General features: G+C 38.6%; 1 protein-coding gene across 2 annotated transcripts; it reads left to right on the forward strand.

Moving 5' to 3' along the window:
* Positions 1–6,272: 6,272 nt before the first annotated feature.
* LOC145996971 (uncharacterized) lies at positions 6,273–24,538 on the forward strand. Of its 2 annotated transcripts, none has more exons than XM_083133561.1 (7): positions 6,273–6,418; positions 14,052–14,118; positions 14,669–14,766; positions 18,361–18,456; positions 19,131–19,247; positions 20,696–20,856; positions 24,377–24,538. In XM_083133561.1, the coding sequence occupies exons 1-7, from the start codon at positions 6,323–6,325 to the stop codon at positions 24,420–24,422; spliced, it is 681 nt and encodes a 226-aa protein (XP_082989687.1). In that variant the 5' UTR covers positions 6,273–6,322; the 3' UTR covers positions 24,423–24,538. The 2 variants fall into 2 exon arrangements, with proteins under 2 accessions (XP_082989687.1, XP_082989688.1); XM_083133562.1 differs by having other exon boundaries at positions 14,672–14,766.
* The last annotated feature ends 1,904 nt before the right edge of the window (positions 24,539–26,442 follow it).

A 26,442-nucleotide genomic window follows, 5' to 3' on the forward strand; every position in this document is an offset into this window, starting at 1 on the left:
AACAAAAAATCTCATTTTATCTAGTGTAAACTGAAAACTTTCGGGGGGCTCGAGCCCCCTAAGCCCCCCCTTGGATACGTGCCTGGGAAGCAGTCACGTTTATTACACCCTTACATTTACATACAATATTAAAAAGTTCTGCTTTTAGATCTCGCACAATGCCTTTTTCACAAAAAAGGGCAATCCCGCATTTTTATATCAAGCTGTGATATTTTAGATTTCTTCCGTTAGTTTTCTGATAATAGTTTTTACAGCTTTCCATAGCATTTAGGCATGATTTCAGTTGACAAGAACAAAATAATCTTATTTCAAAACATACAGCAAAAAGAAATCCAAGGCGCTTAAGTTAAAACTCCCTTACATTGGAAGCCTGGAGAGAACAAAACAGAGGTTCCTTCGTAACACGATTTCTTGAAAACCATTTTACACATTTAAATCAACTTTGTGATAAATTGATTAGAAAGGATGAATCTTAACAGTAAAAATTGTAACTTTTCCCCTGCTACTATATTTTAGAAGATATTCGTTGTCAAATATCTCAATATTTGCATAAGGAACCAGCCTTTTCCGTGCCTAGCTTCTCGACGATGACGTCATGCATCCACGGACAACTGCGCATACGATCTGCGCCGCCGAACGAGCACCCCCTGTGTAGACGTAAACTTATAGTCTACTGCACATCACTGGTGACATTACAGCGCCTTGAATAACGTAGTGTGGAAAACGACCCAATAAACTGGTTCCCCAGACGGATGAGAAACTTAGATGGCAGTGCGATCAATGTCGGTGCTAATTTTCTTATGAAAGTAATGCGGCTTTGTTAGTTTTTGGAATATATTATGTAGATTTGTTTGTCTTGAAAGACGGTACGTGAATTGATGGAAACAGTTATATTTGTGGAGTGTTTTGCAGTCACGAAATGACATTAATTTGGAAAGAAAAGTAAAATAAAATTAATAAATAAATAGCATGCGTAACACAAAAAGAAACATCGCAAAGTGATTCCGGACGTCAGGTGTTGGATTGTGTACTAGAGTTTTATTTTTCTATGTTATTAGAATATAAATAGTATCCTGAGAGATATTTCATACCGAGGCGACAAACCACAAGTGTCACTTGGAAGCGAGCAGTCCGTAATCAATGCAGCCTTTCGAACCGTAGGAACACAAGCTCTGACTGCACCGTTTCCTCAAGGAGATTTTAGACCAAAGCGAGACCCGACAAACGATACGAGGATTTCACACCAAAGCGACACGGGTCATTCGGTCCAAGGCAACTTTCATACCGAAGCGACATATGTTGCTTGGAAAGGAGCCAATCAAGAGCAACATTTCACATCGTAGCGGCATTACGGGAAGCACAGGCCAGCGTTCGGTTGGTGAAATCCTCAAGCGATAAGTGTCGCGTGCCGCTTGTCGCTTTGGTGCGCAATCTCACTAAAGCAAGACAGTCATTGCATCGCGTATGCGCGAACAACAAACCACGGCATGTTGCAAGCAATTGAGAAAATGGCCCAGTTTGACCGACGCAGAAGCGACAAAGCGACATGTGTGGCTTATCGTGTCGCCTAGATCTGTTGTTGTAATGTGCGCTTTATCGTGTCGCCTATCTGTTGTTCGCAAGCAACGCTTGCTAATAGACTGAAGACACCATGTCGCTTGTCACTTAGTTGGGAACTCCCCCTGTAGCGCGTCGCTTCGGTCTTAGCACCCTTCCTTTAAGGAGCTTTCCGACCAAAGTAACAAGTAGCACGCGAATACGCCATATGAACGTGTCGTTTGCTGTTTGGACCCTCATGTGCAATGAATGCTATTTTGCAGTCTGGAAGTGTGTGTCACTAGTGTGACAGTGTGAACATCCCGTGTCGCTTGTCCCATTGATTTGAAAGTTGCCTGACGCTATGTCCAACGTGGATACGGGCAGCGTGGTGCGTGCGGTGTGATGCGAGCGCCGCACCGCAGATATGTGCGTGAACGCCGGGAGTGTCCAACGTTACTGCGTGCGATTGTGATGAGCAGTTGCGACGAACATGGCTTCCAGTTCGGTGCTTTTGGCCGTTGTTGATGCAAGGTACAGATTTTTAATGATCGATGTGGGTGCATATGGCAAAGAAAGTGATGCTGGTGTATATTCTAACTCAGCACTTTATCAAAATGTCGAAAATGGTTTCTTACCAAAAGATTTGCAGCTGTCCAACTTCCATCAAAAAGACTCATTTGTGTTTGTAGGAGACGAAGCATTTCCATTACGAACATATCTTATGAGACCATATTCTAAAAGAAGAGTTCAAATAATGCAGCCGCGTCATATTTCAATTATCGTTTATCGCGTGCTCGAATGACAGTGGAGTGTGCTTTCGGCATAAGTTCTGCGAAATTTAGGATCCTATTGAAACCAATTGAAAGTAATGTACAGCATGCTGTTCATATTGTTAAAGCAATTCGCATTCTGCATAATGTTATAATTGACATAGAAAAAGATTCTCTTGTAAACGTCTTGGACGAAAATGTGATGGACAGGAACCTACAGCTCTCGAAGGCAAACAACCGCGCTTCGAGAGCAGCAGAAAATGTATGAACCGTATTCTGTGATTCCTTCTCAGTGAATACAATTTGATGTTTTTGTTCATCCACTCACGACTTTCAAATACTTAAAACGTGAAAACTGTTACGGAATCCCACTCCTTATCAACAATTAAACGATCTTTGTAACGAGGGTTTGTTTTATCCAACAACACATTTCTTCTTTGCACTTCTGCAATAAGCCCTTCCATCTTTCTCGGCGACTCGCCACCGGACGGCAAATGCGATACAAAACAAACCTGTTTGAAAATCAAACGTTGCGTGCGTTGCGAGCGGACGAATCGCACGCGTAACGTGTCCACGTAGGACGGGCTCATTGCTGACTACAGGTTTGATCGGATACGACTGCCGCGTTGCTCGCATCGCACCGCACGCACCGCGCTGCCCGTATCCACGTTGGACATAGCGTTACACTCATGTCGATGACACTAAGAAAGTTTTGTGGGGTTCCCCTTGTCGTTTCATGCAATCATCATTATCATCATCGCCGCGATTAGTTTAAAGCGGAAGAAAAGAGACAGTAAATATCCAAAATACAAATGCTTCAGTGTGTATATCTTTAAAAGAAATGATGATGATGATAATAATAATGAACCTAATTCATACACAAAAATTTAGTTGCCAAGAGCATTCCACGCGTATTTTTTCTCCCGTATTATTAACGAAAGTATGACGATAACAGGACGTGGTCGACTGTCTAGAATGTTCGTTACTATATTCGCGACCACTGTACCAAATATCATAGCAATTATCACATTCATAGAAATGCTTCATGTAAAAGAATCAGACGTTGCAGCGAAAACTGCATTTACTTCCATTATAAGCAGTCGAATACCAAGCACCGGGTTCAACACCAGCGCCTCTAGCGGATCATTTTCGACTGGAACCAGCCAGAGAGCGCAGAACCGTGCGCGTTTTCATGCATGGAGGTCCGCAGGATTTTTTCCAGGGAGTGACAAGGAAGGTATTTTTTTCCAGGGGGGCAAACAAGGCACATTTCCCCCCAAAATAGTGTTGTTCCCTAAAAAAAATTGCTTAAATTTGATGGTGTTCATGCAATAATTAACACATTTTATTGTGGCTAAAATGAAATTATATGTGTGAAATACATAATTTTAGGTTGACTTTCCTTTTTCAGGGGGGCACCCCCCATTGCCCCCCTTCTGGACGTCCATGGGTTTTTGTAAACATTCGGAATTCAAGCGGGCGGGTTGGAGATTTCAACCTTGTTTACGATGGTATACTTTGTGCAATATTTGGTTGTTTAGGTCTAACAGGCACTCACGTTTATCCTAGAATATTCCGAGAAAGAACAGAAGGTGCAATTCACGGCACAGAATTTTCCGATTCTTGATTAGAATACGCCGTCATGGTGAGAATAAATCGTGTCAACATTAATGAACAAATCAAACAGTACAGAGCGGTGGAGTGAACATTTGTTTTCAGGTAAGTTCATATATCGTTTTTCTCTGTGACTTTTAGTACAAATAGATTGAACTGGTGTTTTTATCATACTTGCAAGTAGCGTTTCCTTGTTATTGTTTTATTTTGTAGAAAGGTGTTGATAAGTTTGACGATAAAAATAATAACATTCAAAGTTAAATTCATCTTGATAATTGCACGCTTGTACTTGATTATTTATATTTCATTCATTAACACAGACTGTTATTAATTGTTATTATATTCATGAGAAAAGGTGCCGGTAGTAGGTTTTGCGTACTGTCAGAAAAAAAGCACTGCTTGGTTAAAACGTGTTAATAATATATCAAAGTATCTCAAATTTATTGATTTATTTGGTTTATTTTACTTCGTTTTTCTGCTATATTTGGCTAGTCGTTAAGATCAGTCATGCACAGGGCGAGATTCGAATCCGGGACCCCTAGCATCGTACTGCGTTGTGCTAACCACTCCGTCACTGAGACCTGCATATCGAAAAATTGTTAAAGCAAGGAGTGAAATTACTGTTTTTGAACAACTCAACATTTCAAATTACTGCGGTTGAACAACGTTAAAAGGAAACAGAAGATAACCACTTTCTCCCACCCCGAGCGGGAAATAGGTTACTTACTGGATGTAAATATTTCAAGCAGAATCAGAACCACTAATAACACACACAAACTGATTCCATGTAGCTGGTTCAAGTACATAAACACAGGTGAACTAGAGTTGGCCTTTTCGTTGTATTTTTATGCAATATTACCGACATTTTACACAGTACTAACAACAAACGTGCTCTTGGCGCAGGTGTAACGAACGCTGCGTGGTGGGTATTTCCTTGGAGACGACAAACAGCTTTGCCGCAAACATGGCAGTGGTGCGAATCCTGACGTCACATGAAACCCACCTATACTTAATATTGTTAAGTATTTACTGCTAATAAAATTTGAGCACACGGTCAGTTACACAAGAACCAGATGTGTTGTCGATGAATTAACTAATTATATTTGAACTTGCATCATGAACAAATTTACATTTGTAGAACTAAAAGTAATATTTAGATTTAGATGGGAGCTGAGGGCTACACCTCCAGTTCTCTATCTTCAAAGGGGCTTGGGAAAATTGCTTTAAAAAGGGCCACAAAATTTTAATATAATATATATTTGAAAATGTTATGTTATATACGAAATAGGGGCCTCCCCGATGGCGTGATGGTAACGTCTTATTTTCAAGAGGTCTCGGGTTCGATACCCAGTGGATGCACATACTGGTTCGGATCCTACTTTAAACTGTAGGTCCAGTCCCGATTAGCCTCCCCGTGCAAAAGTAGACTTCAAAACAAACTCAAATAAAAGAGATAAATAATCATCAGATGTAACTTAGCCATGAAGTTACAACTTAAATTGTGTATGGCGGTGGGGGAGAGAGGCTCATGGTGTGATTAACCCAGGACCTCCACACACGCTCGCCAGGGGCCGCGGGTTCGAATACCGGCCTGGGCGTGGGTTTTCTTGTGAGTGTCTCTTCATCAATTTCATAGTATCATCAGTCGTTCTCGTCTTTGCGATTAGCCAAAAGTGGCAGAAAATGAAGTGAAATAAATCAAATCAAATAAAGAAACAAATCGAATAGTTGGACTCTAATGTAGAATTAACCTAGCTGGTAACTCGAGAGCAATTGTTCAAATCACGTCACCAGGAAAGCTTCAATTCCTAACATGCGTATTGAAAATAGTGTAACCATTGTCGGAGTTCACATGTAGCCGAATCTAGCGCTCTAGCCTTTGGTGTTAGCGGTCCTAGGTTCGATCCGTTGTGGAAGCTCCAAAATTCAGATGTTGTATTGATCCAGCATCGTGAGAACAATTTGAGAGCTATTTGAAAGCGAAACCAGCTGCGATTAGAACACAATGATCTGACCACACGTCAGCGGCTTGGAGGTCATTGGCCTCCAAAGGACTGTTCCGCCGTGAAGTTTATGTTAGAAAAGCATGTTAGAACATCCCTACACTTATATTGACGCTTGAATCAAGTGGGAAGGAGGAATATGGGCACGAAAACATAAAGGGGGAATTCCCGTTCCAGAATTCACCGCTCACGGAACCCAAAAAAGGAGCTTACGAAAGTATATGTCGCATATATTGCCCGTAGGATGACTGTAAGTTCATTCCTTCGCAGGAAGTGTACTTCCGTAGGTGAGCCACTTCCTCCGAAAAATCGTAATGCAATTTTCTTTTTCTTGTTCCTTCGCCGACTTCAAGAGTCCTTCATTCCGTCAAGGGCAATCTGTCAGAAATTCAGAACATGGAGCGCCTCGTTATGTCCCTTGCATTCTTTGCTGCGGTGTTCGTCTTTCCATGCGTTGTCTCGCTTGAGAATAGAACACTCGTGGAGGATAAGGTAAGTAGTTTATTGTTCTCGCAAAGTGTTACTTAGCACCAGTCAGTGGCGTGGCCGGATTTTCTTCAGGGGGCGTTATGTCTTCATTTTGTAGTTGCCAGTTCCTTATTTTGCCTGCTATTTCTGCATTTGAAGTCTTTTTAATTAAGGAATGCTCTGCCAAATGGGAGTATCTCAATTGGGTACGCCACTGGCGCCAATATCTGAAAAGTTACTTTTTAAAAGTAACTTCCGGCGTCACCAGAGAAATTTTAGTGGGGTCATGAGAGGGCAAGAGATTTTGAAGTGGGTTCTTCTTCTGTGGTCTGGGGTGCTAAGAATCTCTTTCCCACCCCCTTCTCTCTTCTTTCTACATTTCTTCATCAGTCTCTCTCTCCCTCTCTTCGTTCTTTCTTTGTGTCTCTTTCTTTTCCCTCTCTGTTCTTCCTTTGTTTCTCTCTGTTTCTTGCTCTCAATGTTCTTCCTTTATATCTCTCTCCTTCTCTCCTTCCTTTCTATCTTTGTTCTTCCCTTGTATCTGTCTCTCTGTATCGCTCTCTTTTTCTCTATGTTCTTCCTTTGTATCTCTTACTTTCTCTATGTCCTTCGTTTGTCTTTCTCTCCCTCTCTCTATGTTTTTGCTTTGTATTTCTCACCCTCTCTATGTCCTTCCTTTGTCTTTCTCTCTATGCTCTTCCTTTGTATCTCTCACCTTCTCTATGTCTTTCCTTTGTCTTTCTCTCTATGTTCTTCCTTTGTATCTCTCACCCTTTCTATGTCTTTCCTTTGTCTTTTTCTCTATGTTCTTCCTTTGTATCTCTCACCCTCTCTATGTCTTTCCTTTGTCTTTCTCTCTATGTTCTTCCTTTGAATCTCTCACCCTCTCTATGTCCATCCTTTGTCCTTCTCTCTCCATGTTCTTCCTTTGTATCTCTTACCCTCTCTATGTCCTTCCTTTGTATCTCTCACCCTCTCTAATGTCCTTCCTTTGTCTTTCTCTCTATTTAATCTATGTTCTTCCTTTGTATATCTCACCCTCTCTATATCCTTCCTTTGTCTTTCTCTCTATGTTCTTCCTTTGTATCTCTTACCCTCTCTATGACCTTCCTTTGTATCTCTCACCCTCTCTATGTCCATCCTTTGTCCTTCTCTCTCCATGTTCTTCCTTTGTATCTCTTACCCTCTCTATGACCTTCCTTTGTATCTCTCACCCTCTCTATGTCCTTATTTGTCTTTCTCTCTATTTAATCTATGTTCTTCCTTTGTATATCTCACCCTCTCTATGTCCTTCCTTTGTTTTTCTCTCTCTATGTTCTTCCTTTGTATCTCTCGCACTGGGCCCGTAGCTAGAATTGATCTCCAGAGGGGACTTGTAAACCAAGTCGAATTTTCAAAAGTTTAAGAGTATTAAATGAAGGTAAATTATGTGTGGGGGGGGGTCATTAAGTTATATGAAATTTAGAAATATCATACAAATATAACATTTTTTTCGATATCTTTAAAAACATCGTTTTCTTATAAGTGTTGACTGCTCCTGAAATCATTCCTTACTGCACACTCCATACTACTTTTGATGATACAGATATTTATATCACACAAGAAAAAATGCACAATATTCAATCATAGTGCCTACAGTACATTCCACCCCCGGCGGAAACAATGAAACTCCCCTTCGTTCCGAAAACTTGGGACCTGTTGACCTTTGACACAAACGTGGAGGGAATTTGCACGATGTCATCAAAGTAACAGATTTCTGTCTAAGTGGAAGGTCGTAACAGGGGCAGCGAAAGTACAGATAAAGAAGCTGCCCTGTGAACAGGCACGTATCCAGAGGGGGGCTTAGGGGCTCGAGCCCCCCCGAAAGTTTTAGGTTTACACTAGATAAAATGAGTTTTTTTGTTTCTTGTGGTGTGAAATAAAATAATGTGACAATAATTTAAGGAAAGAAATAATTATCGAGGCAAGACTGAGAATGTTCCGTAACCCTGTTATTGATAATAGCACGTATCCAAGATGGGTCACAGGGGCTCGACCCTCTCCCAAGGAAATTTTTCACTTTACGTTAGATAAAATTAGGTTTTTCGCTTCTTAAATAATGTGAAAATAATGTAAGGAGAGAGATAATTACCGAGGCAAGACGGAGCATGTTTTATACCCCTGTTATTATTAATAGCTCGAGCCCCCCCCCCCTCAGGAAATTTTTAAATTTACACTAGATAAAATTAGATTTTTGGCGTCTTTAATAATGTGAAGATAATAAATTTATAAATCTGAGAGAAATAATTATCGAGACAAGACGGAGAGTGTTCTATAACCCTATTATTGTCAATAGCACGTATCCAAGGTGGGAATCAGGAGGCTTGAGCCCCCCTTCAGGATTTTTTTTCTGTTTACACTAGATAAAATTAGGATTTTGGCTTCTTGAATAATGTCATGATAATTTGGGAGAAATAATTATCGAGACAAGATGGAGAATGTGCTATAACCCTGTTATTGTTAATAGCACGTATCCAAGGTGGGGTTGATGTGGCTTGAGCCCCCCCCCCCAGGATTTTTTTATTTTACACTAGATAAAATTAGGTTTTTGGCTTTTTGAATAATGTGACGATGATTTAAGGAGATAGACAAGTATCGAGGCAAGACGGAGAATGTTCTATAACCCTGTTGTTGGTAATATTGCACGTACACTTTCCTTGCGCATTCGGTGTTGTTTCAGCGCACTTGAGGACTATGTAGAGTCTTGTCAGCATTTGGAAGCTGCACAACAAAGGTAGAGCCACACGTAGGGCGATTCGTTGTAATTTCTAATCTCTCGAAGGCGGGAGAGGGTTCGTTCTTGAATGAGAGAAGGAGTCAATTACTGGCGATATTAACGAATCGTTTTATCTGCGGAACGTTCTACAAGATAATGAGGATATAAATACGCCGATTCAATTTTTCGATTGATCTGTACAAAGAATCGGTTAATGAGATTTCAGAGGTACGTAAGTGTGACAATTCATACAGTCGATTGGTGATCAGATCAGTCAGCGTCCTCTGGTTGCTTTATAAGATATAGTGATTCGAAAATGAAGACATTGACGACAGCAGAACTTCCGGGGCCTCAGAGTAGTGCTAGCTCGGTTCGAGGGCCGAAGAGATCAAGTCCTCTCTCTCTTTCTCTCTCTAAAGTGAATATTTCATCAGTACCGGATATTAAAACAGAAATAAACTGCATAGATCAACTGAAAATCAAAGTTTTGAGTGATGATTTAGTTTTGCTAGAACTAAATTTCGTATATGCAGTCTGAGAATTTCATGATTTAAAAAAAATACTTTTGTTTAAGCCTACTGGGTTCGAAACACATTCAAACACTTAACTACCATAAAGAGACAGCCGAAAATTTTATGAATGTCGAGAAGAGAAAGCAAGAAGATGTTGCATATGTAGACATTTTAGGCGGAAATTGCAGGCTCTACCAGGACCCAAATCAGGGCTCTGCCAACTGAGCCACCTAGTCATCCCTGACTTCAACCGATTTTTCGTTAAAATGTCTACATAGTACATGTCCTGTGTATATCAAATCGTAAGGTGTTGCCTGTATAGTGAACAAGCACAGAAAATATAGGAGAGAGAAGAAAACTGAGGAGCATTATCACCGGTTGAGGATAATTTTTTTCTGTGGTCAACAAGAGCTACTACTTCAAGGTGACAATGACAGTGGCCTAATAAGGGAGATTTCACACCGTGTCGCCTGAAGATTAGGTTTGTGCGGCCTTTTGTGTCGCTACGGTGTGAAACGTTGCTGTTGATTGGCCCATTCCAATCGACATGTATCGCGTGTCCCTTCGGTCTGAAACCTTCCTAAGTCTTGAAAATCCAAGTCACAAGGATGAAAAATTAGGGCCTTGTTAAGGTTAGGTGTGAAGGCAGGCAGACGACAGCACCCTAAAGGATCATATTCAAACCTGTAGGGTCAAATGGGGTTATTACCTCACCAACCCTCCCTTGGGCACGTCACTGGAGATAAATGAGTAAGCATTTGATCATACTGGGAGACGAAACATTAGATGTGTTGGGAACGGAAGGGTTTTCATTATGCATTAATTGTTTCGTGATCCACCTGTATTCGACAAGACTTCCTTTGTTTCGGCCGATATATAACAAGACAGCGGAAGCTGTGACAGGCATTTTTGAACACTTGTGAGTGCTAAGGCCTGAATCTGAACAATTTGGTGGGTTTCGGCTTTTATAAGAGCTGAAAAAATGGGAGGACAAGACACGTTAGTGGTGTTCAGGCTCGAATCAGAGAGAATATTCGAGAGCTGTCTGCGTCCAGTTCGCAACCCACAATTTGAATCTCGCATTGTCGAGTGGATTGTCCATCCCGTGCATGTGTAACAGCTTCGTAAAAACACTCAAAGATACCATAGATGTTTTTATACCTGATGAGAAGAAATGGACAAACACACATACTGAGATGGTTCCGGCACACATTATTAATGCATGGAAACAGAGGAGTCGAGTGGTAAAAAATGTTCCGATTTCACGTTCTGATTAAAATGATAGCCTTACAGTGGCAACGATTTAAGGGATAGTTGCTCCCCAATTTTTATTTTTCTGCTTCAAAATTATGGCCTCTTAATGTTAAGCCTTGTCTACCAAGAGAAAGTAAACTTTCCTTGCAACGCCTTCCGCACCCCCCCCCCTTCCCGTTTTGGAACCCAATTGCCACCACTGGTCTTAAACATACAATTGTGAGGTTCTTACTATACCCCTTAAAAAATGGTGTTGAGCCCCCCCCGAAAGGAATTCCTGGATACGTGCCTGGCTGTGAAAGAACCTTCTAGAGTCTAGAGAAGGGAATCTTCTAAATACTTGCCGCTACTTATACTTCTTCTTACAAATGAGATGAAGAAATATGTTAGCTGTTCGTTCATATTCTGTGAATTTATCCTTCACCAAAGTTGTGAGAAAAATAATATCTGCTGTCTAAATTTTCACTCTTCACTGCAAAACAAATTACAGAAAATAGTTTTGCCTAATGTCAAGGCGGCTGAAGGCAGTGCCAGGGGGGGCTCAGCCCCCCTGGCCCCTGCCTGGCTACGGGCCTGTCTCACACTTTCTATGTCCTTCCTTTGTGTATATATATATGATTTTTATTTGTATCTCTTTATTTCCCTACTTGTATGTTGTCTATTGCTTTATCTTTCTTCATGTCAGTTTTTTGGCTGGTGCCCTCTGGTAACTGAGTTAGTCACTTTGATTTGAAAGTAATTACCTGTAACTCAATTAATGTTATTTTAAAATTAACTATTAACTGCAAGCTTCTTTTACAGTTACTTTATTATAGATAAACAATAACTTGCTTGCTGTCAATGGCGTGCCCAAAGGGAGGTTGATGGGGGTTATAACCCCCCCCCTTTCGCCCAGAATACCTATAAAAGGACGTCAAAAGTAGGAAAATATGACAAAATGAGGGCTGACTACCAAGAAAAAGTATACATAGCCCCTCCCTTTCGAAAATCCTGGGCACGCCACTGCTTGCTGCACATACAAACTGCAAGCGAACTGCACTTTTCTTTCGTGATGTGAGGCTCTAAGAATAATACCAATTGCCATTAAATTATAATGAAATAAATGTGAAAATATTTAAGCAAAAAGTCACAGTAAACCCACATGTTCTAAAATATTCATAAGATAAAATATTTCGCTCGTAACAAAAATATATGAGAATGTAAATGAGGCCTATTCCTATTTTTTCAACAATCCAGATTTTTGTTCATTTCTGTTACAGAAAAGTAATTTCTTTCACTATTACTTCCACTCGTATCTAAATTGAATTATTATTGTAACGAAGTGTCATAATTGGTAGTATTATTGCTCTTGATTGCAGGAAGAAAGCACATTTGCAAAAAAGCAAGTCTATTATCAGATGTAGTAAATTGTGTAACATTTCTTTGCACCCGGAACTTCCTGTATAATACTTATTAGTCTTTGAGGTACAGCAATATTTTCATTGACGTAGGAAGACCACATATCCTCTTTGATATTTTTTTAAAATTTTCCTTTTGTGGTTTTAGCAGAATGATATAAGATTTAAAGGAAAACATGTAGGGTGTTCGGCAAAAGACACATTAAGCCACAAACTGTGATTTTCTGTTAAAAATTGTGGACAATGCTGATCCAACGTTTATACAGGGTGATTCTTATAAAAACCGGCCCGACAAAATGAGCTGTAATGTAAAATATACAACAGTAGATATAAACGTAATTTATACATGACGTACCTTAGATAGTGTGCCGTTGATTGTGATCAGAGCATGTGTTGAAAGTGTCCGCCGTTTTCAAGAAGGCACGCCTCCAACCGCCTTTGCATATGCGCCGTAACGCGCCGCAGTGTTTCTCCAGTGATGTTCCTGACTTCAGCCGAAATGTTGTCATTTAAAGCTTGTAACGTACGCGGTTTGTTTGCATGCACCCTGTCCTTCAGTAAACCCCACAGGAAAAAATCTAGGCTGATAAGGTCGGGGGATCTTGGGGGCCTGTCGCCTGGGCACTGCAAACATGTTCTTAAGTGACCTTGAACCATAAGTGCTGCCACCTGTCGGACCATCCGCACGTCATTCGACTCAGCACGGGCCACGGATTATTATGTCGTAATTGTGAGCGGTTGTATGCATCACCTGCAGCATTATTAGCAAATTCATCAGGCCGGTTCTATAAGAATCACCCTGTATAATGTCTGTAATGTTTGCTATTGAAAGAATAAATATAAATACGGTAACTGTCTGCTCTAAATTGCATTTTTAGACTTAAGTGCCTTTTCCCGAACAATCTAGACATATGAACAATTCAGAGCGAAGAGCAAGATTTAATACGAATCATGCAAAAGTTCGTTTTCAATCTATTTTATGTACTGTGTCTATGATTAAATGTGGCAAACGACTCACTGAGACGTGCCCCTGTCGTCAATCGAACACAGGACCCCTTCATTAAGATGATGTTTTATTTGGATATAATATAGAATGTACGATAATGATAATATTTGATTAGTTTTTGTGCTATCAATTAAAATTTCTCTGAGTTGTGTTGATGGGAATTATATGATCAGGAGGAAATATTACACAACTCTGGTGTTGGCAACACTGAATTACGCTCGGATATGCAAATTGGATCTGGACCTTCAAATCCTACTTAAAAGTGGGATCCGACTACAGTGCAATGTGCCTCCACCAGGGACCAAACCCGGCACCCATTCATTCACTACAAAGCATTCGAGTACCAGTAACTGTAACTTAGTAATTTTTTTAAATGAGTAACAGTAACTCAGTTACCAGTACTTTCTGAACCAACTTACTGTAACTGTAAATCGGTTACTTTCAAAAATAACTTACTGAACACTCTTTCTAGAGATGTGACTCGCTCTCAAGTTGTAAATACACACGACGACCCTTTCATCCGCAATTAATATTGATAATGAATAATGTCATAAGACACATAAAGCTATAAGCGTAACGAAACTAAATCAAGTAAGATATTTGACATTAAAGAAAATGTGTCTCGTGTTTGTTATTAATGACATGATGACATCGGAAAATAGCGTAATTCTTCATAAATTATTAAATTCAATGAGAATATAAAACAATTTTGCTTTTTTTCTCTTCTTTACAGGACTTCCGAGTCCGAGTTGTCCGCTCTGACTTTGAAGAAATAGAGAAACATGAATTTAAGGAAGACAGTAAGTATGAACAAATTATACTTTTGAAATAGAGCATAATGGTTATGTTTGATGAACTTACAGGGAAACGCTTGGTTGTTAATGACGTTGTTGTAAATATAGCTACTCATAGAAAAGCCATGAATGAAGAACTGTAAGATATTGTGTTTTCAAAGATATACAGCGTGATCCAAAAGTCACTCATACAAGATTACTTCATCGATAATGACATGAAAATGGGAAGAGATAATTACATTGTTTTTTAAGCATATACACGTTATTCAGTGGAGATATGGTGCAATCCTGATTGTTCAGGATGGGAAATATGGGAAATGTATAATTCGAAAACGTAAAATTGGGGTTGCACTGTATGTTTAATTCTTTACTTAGCTCCTGGGCATTGTAACAAGGGTTAAAAAAGCAAAATTGCTAAAATAAAAAAGGAGACTAGGGGAGAGGGGAGTAAGTCAAGGGAATAAGAAAAACAAATAAGGAAATGTTACAGGCAAGAAAACTGAAAGCTGTCATATATATATGTACATTTAAAAATGCTAAAATGAGCTTTTCCTAGCAGTTTGTGGATCAACCTTGCGAGAAGTTCTTCAGGAGAACAGATGTAAACCTCGTCCAACGGTGGTAAAGTTAGAACCAATTGATCAGTATTTACAGGTATGTAGATTTTATACAATGTTAATATGTACACCGTTAGTGAAGGTCATATTTGTATTAAAGGAAGCAAGGTGATAGTAAGCAGCAGATAATAAGATGATCGTGTAGATTTGATTCCCCCCCCCTTTTTTTGGTAACTAAGTACTCGGAAATTGAGTTTGTGGTATATTCGTTGGTGGATAGGTATTCGAACATGATTTCATGACTGAATCCTGCATACAGTCCTGATCTTGCTCCGCCAGGTTTTAGACTTAATAAATTTGGTGATCCAGTCTTGCTACTGTCATGGAAAGAATGATTTGTCGTTTATAAGTCCACTTTATGCACAGATAGGCTAACCGGGACTGGACCTACAGCTTAAAGTGGGACTCGAACCACTGTGCCTTCACCAGGTATCGAACCTGGATCCCCTTGATTACAACGTGACGACTGTGACTGCTATGGAGATTGATTGATTGAGTTGGTGTTTTAAGTCCACTTCATGCACAGTAAGGCTAATCGGGACTGGGCCTGTTTACAGTGGGATCCGAACCACTATGTGCCTCCACCGGGTATCAAACACAGGACCCCTTGATCACAAGGCGACGACGTCACCACTGCGCCATCGGGGAGGCCCATGGAGATTGAATGAGAGTTCTGACGTTTAGGTTTAGTTTTCCCCTCTGCATTGTACCGTGTGGGGTGTGAAAGTACGGATCCACATATTCTCCTCTCGGCCATAATAATATTATTAGAGGCACCACTCATCTCCACAGGTACCCATTCACCAGAGGCTGGGTGAACCGAAGAGCTGCTTTTTAGGTGTGACCATTGTCGGACATATTCACGTTAGGTCATTCATCTTTGGAATCGAAACCGGGTCTCCAGCGTGGCAGTCAGACGCCCTATCAACAGAACCATCATACGTGTGTAGTAGATATCATGTCTGCCTCGCAAGCTGAAGGTTCCGAGTTCAATCCTTGGCGAGCACTGGTGTGGTATATTGAGAACACCCCCCCCCCCCACACACACACACACACACACATATATATATAGGTTCAGCAATAAATATGTCTTCCATGCAAGTACTTTTTTCCTGAAGGTGATTTTTTACCTATTTACCCACATTCTTAACAGATTTTTGATTAAGTATGTATGTTACGTTGCCCGTCTTTTGATCAATATAAAAATGAACCTTCACTTCCTTAGTGGTGAGAACATCGCGTTACGAGGCCAGGGGTTCTGGGTTCGAATCCAGACCTGGGCATGGATGTTTGTGAGTGTTCATTCATCAATTTCATCACATCATCACTCATCCTCATCTTCGCAAATTAGCCAAAAGTGGCACAAAAAAGCAAAATAAAGCAAATCAATCAATCAAACTTCCTTAGTGCCGTACAGTGAGACTCGAACGGTCCATTATGAGGACAGCTCAAACGTGGAACAAACTATAGAACATATGATCCAAACCCATCCATAATGCAGGATATAGTCTCTCCTGTTCAGCTCCAAACACTGTTATCACTAATACTCGCTTTGAAAGAAACACATAATTAACTAACAATAACATTACTATTGAACAGCCTTTTACTTCAATTACAACTGTCAAAATTCCATAAACCAACTTTCGATAATCTTGATACACGCACACATTAATTCCAAAGCATTTCCTTGGTAACCTAAAATCTACAGTAATCGCTAGAATTGACGTCGAATAAGAAGAGTAATATATTTTAATCCTTGCATTTTCAATGCCCATTTACTCAATTGCGTGGGGTCGTAACAACTAAAAATATAGACAAAGTTTTTGTCATTGTAATCAAATCAAGATATCATCACACTGCAGTAGTTCAACATAACTCCACCACAAACAATGCCTTCCTTTTTTTTTTTACCTCGAGCCCCCTCCCCTTCTCCCCGCCGGATCATGTCAGTGAGTCAAAGAAATAACCAATGGCGCCCGCAGGATATTTTCTCAGGGGAAGGGGCATTCAAAGAAAATTTCATCGTCATCACCATCATCATCATCATTATCATTATTATTATTAGTAGTAGTATTATTGCTATTATTATTATTATTATTATTATTATTATTATTATTATTATTATTAGAGGAAACTGTCTAAATACGGGCCCCCCTTTTTATGTTGTCATTTTCGGAGAAAAAATAATATATCAAGCACCTGCCTTTAAAATGCATATCAATGAAATATATACTTAAATGTAATAGCATGCTAAAGTATTAGAAGGTCTCAATTTCTTTTTTAAAAAAAGCCATTTCCAAAAAATGGTAAAATGATGTCATTCAAATTGTGGCCTAAATATGGGCTACTAGTGGCAATATCATAAAAAGGAATTAAAATTTAAAAAATAGTCATTTATCGCTATAACATTATAAAATTCATATTTATGAATAATCTGTTGTTTTGATAATCACGCGGAATGGGAAAAATCGAAATTACGAAAAACATTGAAATATTTGTTGAAAATGTGATCTCAACATTAGACCTCATGCCATAGCCCATATTTAGACCATCACGCTATGTTTCTTCTTCAATTTATTTTTGCTCTCTGTGGTAATATTTCACAAGAAATCATGGCGTTATAAAAGCCCACATTTGTTTTATGTACCGCTAATATCATAACTTATACAAAGCAGATGAGAATTCAGAAAACGCTGAGTTAAAACATGCCTGCAAAAAGTATTCAGAGGTCGCAATTCTATAACAGCGTCCAAGGCCAAAACTAACCACCACTTTCTCTTGCGAATTGTCGCCGCAACCTTTGTTCTTGACAGATAACCAGTTCCAATAGCCTCTGCCAGGCTGCAGCACCCGGCAGCGCTGATAACTCCAAAACCCATATTTAAACATTCGCCCATATTTAGACCTTCTCCTCTATTATTACTTATTATATTTTGTTAAAATAATACATACATTTATAATTTTCATATTCAGCATATCCATACATATTTGCATAACTGTATACTTAATATATCAATTCATTTAGAACAAAATGCTGTTTTTATAGTTAGATATTAGACTGAAAGTTTAAATGTAACCCTACTTCAATTATAATTATTATTGCTGAAACTTAATTCCCGTATGTCACAAAAAAACAACAATATTTTCTGTTGTAAAATATCGCTAAAATTTTACCATTCGAATTACATTAACATTTTCCAGAAATCTCAGGGGAGGGGCAAGTGCCCCCTGGCTCCTCCCTGCGGGCGCCCTTGGAAATAATAAGTATTATTATGATTTGCACAAGCACAACGTATCCGTAAACTCTTTGGCATCACTTCGAAGAAATTCAAAAATTGAAATCTAAAATAAGCATCCATGGATTTTGGTTTTAAGGTGCATTCATTTTTTATCTACTGGATGAGTTAAAACACCTATCCTCACCACTTCCATTGAACTTGGCTTTTAGAAAGTTTGCAAATACTAAATGAGTCAAAGTTGTTAAAAGTTGTAGTATATCAGTAAGTTTCTAGGGATAACTGAACCATAAACATAATAAATAAATAATTAAATATTGTTTTCATAAATATTTCTTTCTCACTAAATGTACTGAACCGAGATTTAAAATGCTTTCCAATGCTTTCGTTTCCAGATGAATCCAAGCACTTTGACAGTCAACCGTTGTGGAGGATCTTGTTCTTCAAAGAAGTCTTGTCTACCCACAGCAGCCAAAGATATCACTGTGGATGTAAGTAGCATACACCTGTTCATCACGAACTACATAACGTAGCGTTCATAGTGATATAGGACGGAATCTCTACATTTAAGACAAAAATTACCTTATTTAACGTAGGTTTATATTTATGTATATAAGTTTCTGTTCTCTATTAGCTTATGTGGGTATGTGCAGAATGAATCAGACCACAGATAAGGGTATACCCTTTTCTGTGATCAGACTATACTCTGTCCCTGCAATCTCTGGCTGCGCGAGTAGTGACTCGTAACAGCTCGACCAATTATGCGTAAGGGGGAACAAAATTGAGTGGAAGGGGAAAAGGGACTGTAGCTACCAGCCATTTGTACCAGCGTGTACTGCCTCGCTTCGCCCACTCGCTTCATCTCCTTCTCTGCCGTTATGTGTAGCCTTTCTCCAGAGATTCCCAGGATAGAGTATAGCTCGAGAAGACCGAATCACTATCTTTTGTAGGGCCTCCCCGATGGCGCAGTGGTAGCGTCGTCACCTTGTAATCAAGCGGTCTCTATTAAAAAAAGAACATACGATATTGTATATTTCAGTTCCCTTTGAGCATTAACGCTTTTCATGCACACCCAGAACAAACGCCACTGATCTTAACTCGAACAGGGAACTTGTGTGGCGATTCAGTAGCATGCTAAGCTTAATGACATTTCTTTCTGTTTCAGGTTAAGCCGCTACATGCCCTGAGGCGGATGTACCTCTGTGGTCAAGTTAAGATCTTAGAGCATACGCAGTGCACTTGCAAGTGTTCTCAGATGGAGCACCACTGCACGGAGAAGCAGGTAAGTGTGCATCAGTTTAGAGTTCATATTGCTTTATGCTATTGTTAATATTTCCTCTAAAGCAAGGATTCCCAACATTTTTACGTTCGTGGCACCCTTGGGAATGAGTTTAAAAACGTCGGGCATCCTTGTTAGTTTTTTTTTTTTCAATTTTTAATCCTAAATCGAATTGCAACATGTTATCAGGATCAAGTTAAATTTATTGTCAAATAAATACTTACTTCAGTACTAATATTTATTTTGACTACTTCCTAATAATATATATATATATATATTCGTTTATCCCTAAAATATTTTGCGGCAACCTAATGTGCTGCATCAAAGTGCAATGTGAATTTATCAAGTTCTACCTAGCGTCTACAGATTCCAGAGCAAATACACCAGTATATTTAACACGAAACTATTTCTAATTTCATACTTTTGTTAAGAATTTACCATACATGGGAACAATTTTTACAATGAATGCCAGTCTATGTTTCGAACAAGTCCTTTGTACTTACCAAAAAGAAGTGCAACTCGAACCACTAACCATAAAGATTGTGCGCAAGCGCAGTAGCCTACAGAGGGCGTCACTGTGCATCGTAGAGATGACGTAGCAGAGTAGGCAGGGGGCTACTGCGCTTTTAACTGCGCATCCTCTATCTGACGTTGTAGATAAACCTTATTCAACTTCTTTTATTTCGACATAGAAGGCTGCAACGCATACACCTCCACCATACGCAAGTTTTGGGTAGTTATGTTGCCACAGACAAACAATACAATTTAGCTTTTTCAACAAAAAATTTATTTATGTAACAAAAATGAAATCGTGACCAAAAAGTTAATTGTTAATAGCTGTCGTAGTAGAATTATTTAATTTTTTGCACTAAATCATGTAAATATTAGGATTATTGAATGGATGGAAATCAAGGAATGATGAAGATTACTTACAGCAAATTTTACGTTTTGAGAAAAATATATAAATTGTCAAAATTTTACCAAGACTAAGTTTATACGTATTTGCAGAATTATTACAACAATTTTTAAAGTTAATATGATAATGGAAAGATATTAATCCCCGCCCAATTTAAAATGTTTTCCGTTTGTGGTATAAATTACTCGAAAACAATTGAAAATTTCTATCACACTTCATTCACCTTGACTTAATATGTGATCCGGGTATCTTCAAATTTCCCTACAAATTCGACATCTTTCATACAATTTTTTTCCCAACTCACCTAGAATTCTGCCTGAATTTTCCTGCACTGAGGGAAATTTCCTTCATGTGGAAACACTGATTCTCAGTGTGTGAATTTGAGGAAACTCTTACATATTCTTCGCATAACCATGAAAAACAATTACTTATTAAAATCTTTTAAAGTTTATGTATAAAATGCTTATTTTTAGAATGTGTCTTACTTCAGTTACTCTTCAATGTACAAAACTATTTTAATATTGTGATCTTACAGATGTACGATGCAAGAAACTGCATGTGTGTGTGCAAGGACCCTATGGAAAGGATGAGATGCATCAACAGAAAGAAGGTTTGGGACGAAAAGAGGTGCAAGTGCATGTGTGCCGAGGAGCGAGATTGCAGCACAGGTCTTGAATGGATTCCAAGCAGATGTGGGTAAGTAGAAAACATTCCAGATAGTGAAGTTCTACTGTATCAAAAATGACCTTGTAATGCACTAGAACATTACACTTTAATGTTTTTATTCTTGAATTGTTAAGTTATTCCAACGTTTCAGAGGCGTGGCGTGCATGTAACCGGTGTTACCGCAGGTAACAGCAAAATGTAAAGAAATTAAAAAGTTTTTTTCTCAATAAAATAACAACATTGTTAAATAAGTTAACCGACAGCGTTGCAGTTAAGTGTATATTGCAGAGGACATTTTTTCCGCAGCCGACAAAAGCGAAGAGACAGGCCGTTCCTCTACCCTCAAGAGGCAACAAGAAAAATGGGCGCCCGCCAATGCAAGGGAACAGCGGGGAAAGACTTGGAGGCAAGTGTGCTAGGGGGTTATTCATATGCCTGTTTAGGGGCTCAGTTGGCGGTCAAGCCTACCGGATCAGCAAGTGTTGTCACAATGCATTTCCAGAAACGAGCAAAATCCCGCCTAAACCAACTAGGCAACTGAAGCAACTAGCTCTAGACTGCAAAGCCAGAACTGGATTTAACTACCACTGAAACCGTTTAGTAATAGACGAAAAGATAAGTACTTGATGCGATTCGTGATTTGGACAAACCCTGCTCCAAAAAACTAAGTGTGGCAACAGTAGTACGTACATCTGAACTTCCCTTCCACCGCTGGAGGAGGGGAATTCTGTCGTCTGCTCAACGCAGAAACGTCAAACTGACCCGAATGTGTGGTTCTTCTTCCCCTTTTCACCTCTTTGCAAAGAAATAGAGATGGTTGACAAGGCTCGACTACTATTCACTGGTTTTTCGCGGTGATTCTCTCATGAGTGGTAGTTCTTTCTAGGAGTGATTGTGACTAAATAAATCATTGAGCGGATTGAAAAAAAAAATCCACATTAATTAAAGGCATGTTTTTTTTTTGGGGGGGCGGTAGGGTGGAAATGATAACGTCTGATGGCCGGTAACACTTTTGAAAAAGTCACGCCACGCCACTGCAACGTTTATTACTTTGAAAAGTATTAATTATGTCATAATAAACTTTATTTTAACAAGTTATAACAATATGCAAGGTCTTTGAGTGTAAAAAAGATAATTGTTTAGTTAGTTTGCCACCAGATGGCTTTGATTTGGAAAGGGGCGTGGCTAAGAAATACCGGAGATCGGAGGAAAGCGAGCCTCGTGTGGCTTAGGTTAAAGCACGTTAGGTTGCGTTCGTTCTCTTTGAGTGTTGAAAGGGACATACTCGGAATGGAATAAAGTCCAGGGAGTAGCGGTTTTTGTAGTGGTTTAGTATTTGAAGTTGTTTTATGTAGTGTATTTAGTTGAAATATTTTAGTTAAAGCACAGCACACTTTGTTCTATTCTGAGATAGGTCTTTTGGGGGAAAAATGAATATTAAAATTGGATATTAAAATGAAATTACTATAATCCCCTTTTGGTTAAATAAAGTGTTAGGAAGTCTTAGTTATGTAAAGATTTAATTGTATAATTTAATTGTTTCTTGATTATTTATTGAATTTAGATTGGGGTTTGTATTCTTATTATTATCATTTATGTAGTCTCAAGCCCTTCAGGCATGATGTTGAATAAACCTCTTTACTATCAAGCCTTTACGTATAATTCCTTAAAACCTACAACTTTACAGCTTAAGCTTTCCACTGCCATTTTTGAGTTATATGTCTGCTAGGTTATTGTACCGGCTTTATTGATTGATTGATTGATTGATTTAGTTTATTTTACTTCGCGTTTTGTGCCTCTTGGCTAATTTGCGAAGATGGGGATGAGTGATGAAATGATGAAATGGATGAAAATGGACATTCACAAACAACCATACCCGACCGGGATTTGAACCCGGGACCCTTGGCGTCGCAGCGCGATGTGCTAACCACTCGGCCACAGGGTCGGGTACCGGCTTTAGTTGTAAGCCTTGTGCCCTACATTAAAAGACAATATTTCTTGTGTAAATAAATCTAAAGGACGTGCAATAAGAAGCTGGTCATAAGGTTGGACTCAAAATCAGGAATGGACCTACAGTTTAAAGTAAGAACCGTATCACTGCGCAATTCGCATCCATTGGGGATCAAACCAGGGACCCTTTTATTACAAAGCGACATCGTTCACGCTACGTCAGTGCCATTATAGAGCCGCAGAAGTTAAAATCATACTAATTTTAAGAAAGAGGCTTACGAGCAAACAACAACAAACATATTCTTCAGAAAAACATTTGTTGTTGAAGACTGTTACAGAAGTATCAGTGTAATACACATTAGGTGCATTCCCTTTTATTGGGTGGGACACGCGGACTACATTTTTCAGTAAAACTCGTTAATCCGGACTAATGGGGGGGGATAAGTTGAGCGGTTTAACGAATGTCAGGATTAACTGAAATAACCTAAAACAACAGTAGAAAGTGCATTAACACTCCGTTTATAGCAACAAAACACGTTTATTATGGTGTATTTAAAGAGCATAGGCCTAAATACACTATACAGTACAGTACAAAGTCTGCGGTAAACATAATTTCATCAGTGGTTGACTGCCTTTTCTTTGGGAAGTTCTGTTGACAATAGCCATATTTAAAAACCTTGCATTCTGCTATTTTTTCCTTTTGCCTTTTACCTGTCCGGATTAAGCGCAGTCCGGCTTATCGCGATCCGGATTAACGAGGTTTTACTCTATTAAAGATAATGTTAAGCAACAATTGTCTTACACTTTGTGGGGAATGCAATATGAAACCTTAACACTGTTGATTCAACATAACTACCCTTAAAATACTTTCCAAGATTTGTAGCTGTAAGTGAAAAATTTTGTGTCACGGGTAGGACAAACGAAACACTGCCTCTTTACTTAATAAGAAATTTATTTAATTTCTGTGAATTGTCAAATGATGAAAAATAAATTAGGTTAAGACCATTGAATATTATAGTGGAGTTGAAGGGGAAATGCAACAGTTAAAGAAGAAATTAATTGTTTCTGGTGTGGGTTGGACACATTACAGAATACAAGTAAATCAAAAAGTTAAAATAAACAAACAATAAGCAAAATACCTTTTAACTTAATTATGAATAATACTTGAATTTTTATGTAAATCACAATTTTAGATTGTTCACCCACAAGATAGGATAAAGTTACCGCATTGCATTTAATTTTAGAAATTGAGTTTCAGCGGCACTTTTTCATGGACTTCCCCATTAATAACTGAAATTTAGTTTTTGTACGAAGTATTTTTTTCCAGTAATTGTTTTTCGTTATCTTTTGCTGTAATATGGAAAATTTTGGCCGATTGTCCAAGAAGGTGAAGTTTTAGAAAAATATGTTTCAAAAGGTTTTGTTTTTGTATTATGTAGAACAGATTCGTCATGCTAAGAAAGGAATGTTTGTTATAGAAGTAAGATTGTATAGATTGGACGTGTTGGAAATGTATAGGATGGACGTTTCCTTTGTTTCTTATAAGACTACAGCTATCATTTTCTTCCTAAGACATTTTCTGTATACATTTTCTTTTCAGATGTGGTTTGGTGACCATGATGGAGGAAAATGACGTTGACTACTAGTCTATTCCAGGAGTCAATTGACTCCAGCAATCGACAAGAATGTTCCTATGATTATGCAGTTTACAGAAACATTGCAATGTCATAATGTCATGACATCAATAAACAGAACTTTGGAATATGTTACTTCTTACTGATTAATATTAAAACTTTAATTGTATATTTGCATGCACTTGTAATAATAGAATAAGTATTGCACAACATAAAAGTATATAGCATAAATAAGAACTATATTGAACTGGTTGGCCTGCTCTAAGAATACAAAGGTCATGGATTCAAACCCTGGGTAAGGTATGTGCCTTGTGTTGTGTTTGCTTCCTAATCTGTTTCATCAATTCATCATTCATCCTCATCTTGGCAATGTAGAAGAATAGCATCAAACATGGCCGTACATATACAAAAACAATGGGTGGAGTTGAATTTACAAGGGTGATACAATTATGTTAGTTATTATTGTAACTATTTATTTATTAACTTATAAACAATCTTAGCATTATAACTAACAAGAAATCTCTCTAAATAATTTGGATTTCATTAATTTTATTAACCACAATAGTATTTTTGTACATTATCTTCGTTACATTGGGTTTCATCTCTAAAGCAACTATTCGAGTGTATGTGTGTGATATTAATATAAGCACGAAAACCTTTCCAGCCAATGTAGTTCCTTGACCAATCTTGAGATGTTATTAATTTCATTAAGACAGTGAGTGCAAAATGTTCACTACGCAAATGTGAAAGGTTTGAACCCGTTAAACCTTTTCCTAAGGCATACAATACAGCGTGTTCCTTTAATGGAATGCGAGTGGTACTAGACGAAAGGGAAACTCAAATAATTTTATTGCATGACTTTGAAGTTCACCGTTCTCTCACTATGCAGCGCCACAATCGCATAAAGCACAATAGCAACTCCGCAGCAGCGCACAATCTGTATTCTGGTATGCAGAGACCAAATCAATCATTACAGTGCAAAGAAATTACCGGAGAGAATATGGAGGTGAAGCATCTGATGGGAAAACCATTAAGGCATGGTGTGCGAAGCTTTTGGTGACTGGAAGTGTTAATAAACAATCCGGAGGTTCTCAGATTGGAGATTATTCGTGCTACAAACGGTGTACACATTGAATTGTATTAGAGTTCAGTGTAGAGGTGTATTGGTGTACTCGTATTTAGTGCTTCGTGCAATAAAATCCCTTGAGTTTCTCTTTCGTCTAGTACCATTCGCATTCCATTATGTTTCATAACCTTTTAGCAATGATGAATTTAAATGTAGAAGGTTTGATCGGAGCACCCTGTACGTTACTGCTGCACATAATATTGAGAGGCATGGAAAACATCACAATTGTTTTCGCAAAGAGACCTTCAATAATTCGTCGTATAAGAACCAGAGGAACGTAACTCCACAAATGCTGTTTTCAGTTTTATTTAACGTGTTAGATTGACATATCTCCACTTCTAATAATTAACACTAACACTAAGCTGGAGTCAAGTATCTCCAATTTACCGAATCTTTTTAAGAGTCAGACATTTTCCTAAGAACATTTTCTTTCTCCTGTAAATTTGGTAAATTTGAGTTACGTCCTTCTAGTTCTTAAACGACAAATTGAAACAAAACACTAAACACACAATCGACAACCACTGGGGCTGTAGCCCCATCAGTTCCCCCTCTGCGTACGCCAGCGTCGACAATCTCTGTACAAGCGTCAGAACAACTTCATTCCTTAAAATAACACGTAGGATGCAAAAGAAAAACAAATTAAAACAGCAATTGACAATTTTCCTGTTATGATTTACGCATCACACTGTACACATTCTTAGTTGTACACCTAACGGCAAAAGAAACAGTAGGCAAATTGTCCATCACCATTTTCATTTGGTCTGTTTTGCACATTATGATGATAATGAATTGAAATAGAGACTTCAATAAGCAGAGGGCAATGCATGTTTTGCACCATCATAATTGCATTGCTTAAAACAACACGGATGTAGAATGAAAAGTAATGAAAATAACGATGGACAATTT

This window comes from Lepisma saccharinum, chromosome 13 (assembly GCF_977018435.1).
Source record: "Lepisma saccharinum chromosome 13, izLepSacc3.1, whole genome shotgun sequence".
In the NCBI taxonomy this organism is placed as follows: domain Eukaryota; kingdom Metazoa; phylum Arthropoda; class Insecta; order Zygentoma; family Lepismatidae; genus Lepisma; species Lepisma saccharinum.